Here is a 2,455-nt window from a genome sequence, read left to right as displayed (position 1 = left end):
ACAGTGAGAGTGTTCAAGAGCTGAAGAACTTCATCCTCTCTAAAGCTTCACAGTCTGCTGGGATTAGTCTCTCACAGTTCAAAAGCAAAATTCATGACCTGTGGAATGCCCTGTTGGACGAAAACTTTGTTTTCAGTTTCAAAAACACACTTGAAATTGCAGTGTACAGAGAACTTGAGGTCCAGTATGGGAACTGGACCTGGGCCCTGAGGTGCAACATGTTGACCATTGAAAGCCAGCTTTATAACAGAATAGAAAATGGAAAACTTGAAAGTGTTAAGTATAGTTATCTTCTCGAGGAAATTAGTAAAACATATACAAAGGTCAAAAACGATATGACAGCATACTTTGATGACAACAAAGATAAAGAAATGTTGGTTCAGTGGCGAGGCCGATTTGAAAGTAAAATCAAGGAGTTTCATGATGAACAAGTGAAAGGAGTTGAAAGAAAACTGAATGAAATAATCAAGCAGAAGAATGCTTGTAAAAAACTTGATGATACGAAGGCACAGTTTGAGAACAAGCTGCTTGAAAAGAGCAAAGATCTCGCTCATCAGTTAAAAGACAAAGCAACAGAAAAGGAACTTAAAATACAGTTTGACTCTGTTTGGAGTGAATGGGTTAATGAATTAACTGGAGACACAAAACCTATTGAGGACATCAACTTGGAAGAAGACCAAATATCCATCCTTCAAGAGCTTTGTATTGAATGCTCCCTCATAAAGGAATCCAAAAGCAGTGGCAGCTACAAAAATATATCAATGGTCGGAAATTACATTGATTATGTAACCATCACCAAACACAGAGATCTGTGTAACACAGGCCAAAATTTCTATCAAGATCATGACGGGGATCGTTCTAATTCTCTAAACATATTAGTTGATTTCTCTTCAGAAACAACCACAAATAAAGATAGCTCAAAGATGGATTTTCCGCATGAAGAACACCGACTGATCAGATCCCTCATTGATGATGTTGAAAAACAGTCCCTTGATGCAATTAAGAGTAAACCTGTAGCTACAAGAGGCTACAGCTCAACTTACTTGCAAGAAGTGGCCAAAAATGTAAAAGAAAAGGTGACAGAATTTGAAACAAAGAGGAAATATGCTCTGAAGAAGGAGTTTACAGTTGATCTCTTACTGTATGTATTTGACAGAGCAGGTAGTTGGCTTTCAGAGTCCCACAGGAAATTCAAAATGAACAACGATGCACTCAGTTATTTGGAAAGCAAGAAAAAACAATATTACAACATTTTCAGAAGCTTCTGCAAAGGAAACTCGTCTGCTGTTGTGCTTGGAGAACTGATCTGTGAAAAACTGAAGAGTTCAACTGTTGAGGCTGTTTGTAACAAGACTGCCATTGATCTCGCTGGAGAGATGAGGTGCAGTTTCCCAGCATTCAATGGGAACAGGTTGAACTTGGAGAAACACGTGTTGAAGTCACTGGCAGAAGAAGAGGACTTTAATGGCTATATCACCTACATCCGACACCCAAGGAGGCAAGTAGAGACTTTTATAAAAGAAGAAGTAAAGAAATATATCTTCAGAGAGAACAAAGATAAAGCTGGAGATATGCTCAAGAAAAATGTTGAGGACACCAAACAACTTGTGAGTCGAGCTTTATTTACTGCAACAGATAAAGTCAAAACCCAGAGAGGAGACATATACATGTGGATGGAGGAATTTTCCAGTTTGCTAAAAGATGAGCTAACATTTGACACCATTAGTTGTCAAAACTTCAGTGACATAAACAATTTTGACTTTCTTAAAGAAGAGATTGAGAAAGGCCTTGAATCCATCATGGAAGAGACAAGCAACATCTCACTGGATAAGATGAAGGAATTCAGACTGAAGCCTGATCAAATCCTCATCGATCAGCTGTGTAAGTGCTGCTGGGTAACGTGTCCATTCTGTGCAGCTGTTTGTATCAACACCTTAGAAGATCACAATCCTGATGACCATAGTGTGCCTTTTCATCGCCCCTGTGGGGTCAGTGGTATGCACACAAGAAACACAGTGGAACTGGTGATCAATTTCTGCACAACAAATGTTGCAAGTGATGGAAGGTTTTACACTGATGGAAATTCAGAGTCCATTTCCTTTAAACAGTACCGAACTGCTGGCCCAAGATTTGCTAACTGGAGCATCACCCCTGACGGCTCTAAGCTGAGCTACTGGAAATGGTTTGTATGTCGATTTCAAAAGCAACTTGAAGATCACCATAAATTAAAATTCTGTGGCAGTGGAGAAATTCCCAGTGAATGGAGAAACCACAGTAAACAAGAAGCCATTAAAAGTCTGGATGAAATGTACAATCTGTAGTGACCCAGAAACAACAAAACTTTACTCAAAGTAACAGAAGAACTGTTCAAAGGAATTAGTTTTTTATAAAAATTTCATCAAACAGACATGTTATTGTTTTAAGTTGTATGATTTTCTTATAAAATACTGATGAG

General features: G+C 38.5%; 1 protein-coding gene across 1 annotated transcript; it reads left to right on the top strand.

Moving 5' to 3' along the window:
- Positions 1–5: 5 nt before the first annotated feature.
- On the top strand, positions 6–2,449 carry LOC118337725 (interferon-induced very large GTPase 1-like; the record flags this gene model as incomplete). The annotated part of the gene is made up of 1 exon (XM_035674825.1): positions 6–2,449. A coding segment is annotated over one exon (2,316 nt), but the record flags the coding sequence as incomplete, so codon positions are not given.
- Between the last annotated feature and the right edge of the window lie 6 nt (positions 2,450–2,455).

Source organism: Morone saxatilis, unplaced genomic scaffold (genome assembly GCF_004916995.1).
Source record: "Morone saxatilis isolate NCDOM2014 unplaced genomic scaffold, NCSU_SB_2.0 Contig374, whole genome shotgun sequence".
NCBI classification, from domain to species: domain Eukaryota; kingdom Metazoa; phylum Chordata; class Actinopteri; family Moronidae; genus Morone; species Morone saxatilis.
The sequence above is the reverse complement of the archived record's forward strand: the minus strand, read 5'-3'. Positions and strand labels throughout refer to the sequence as shown.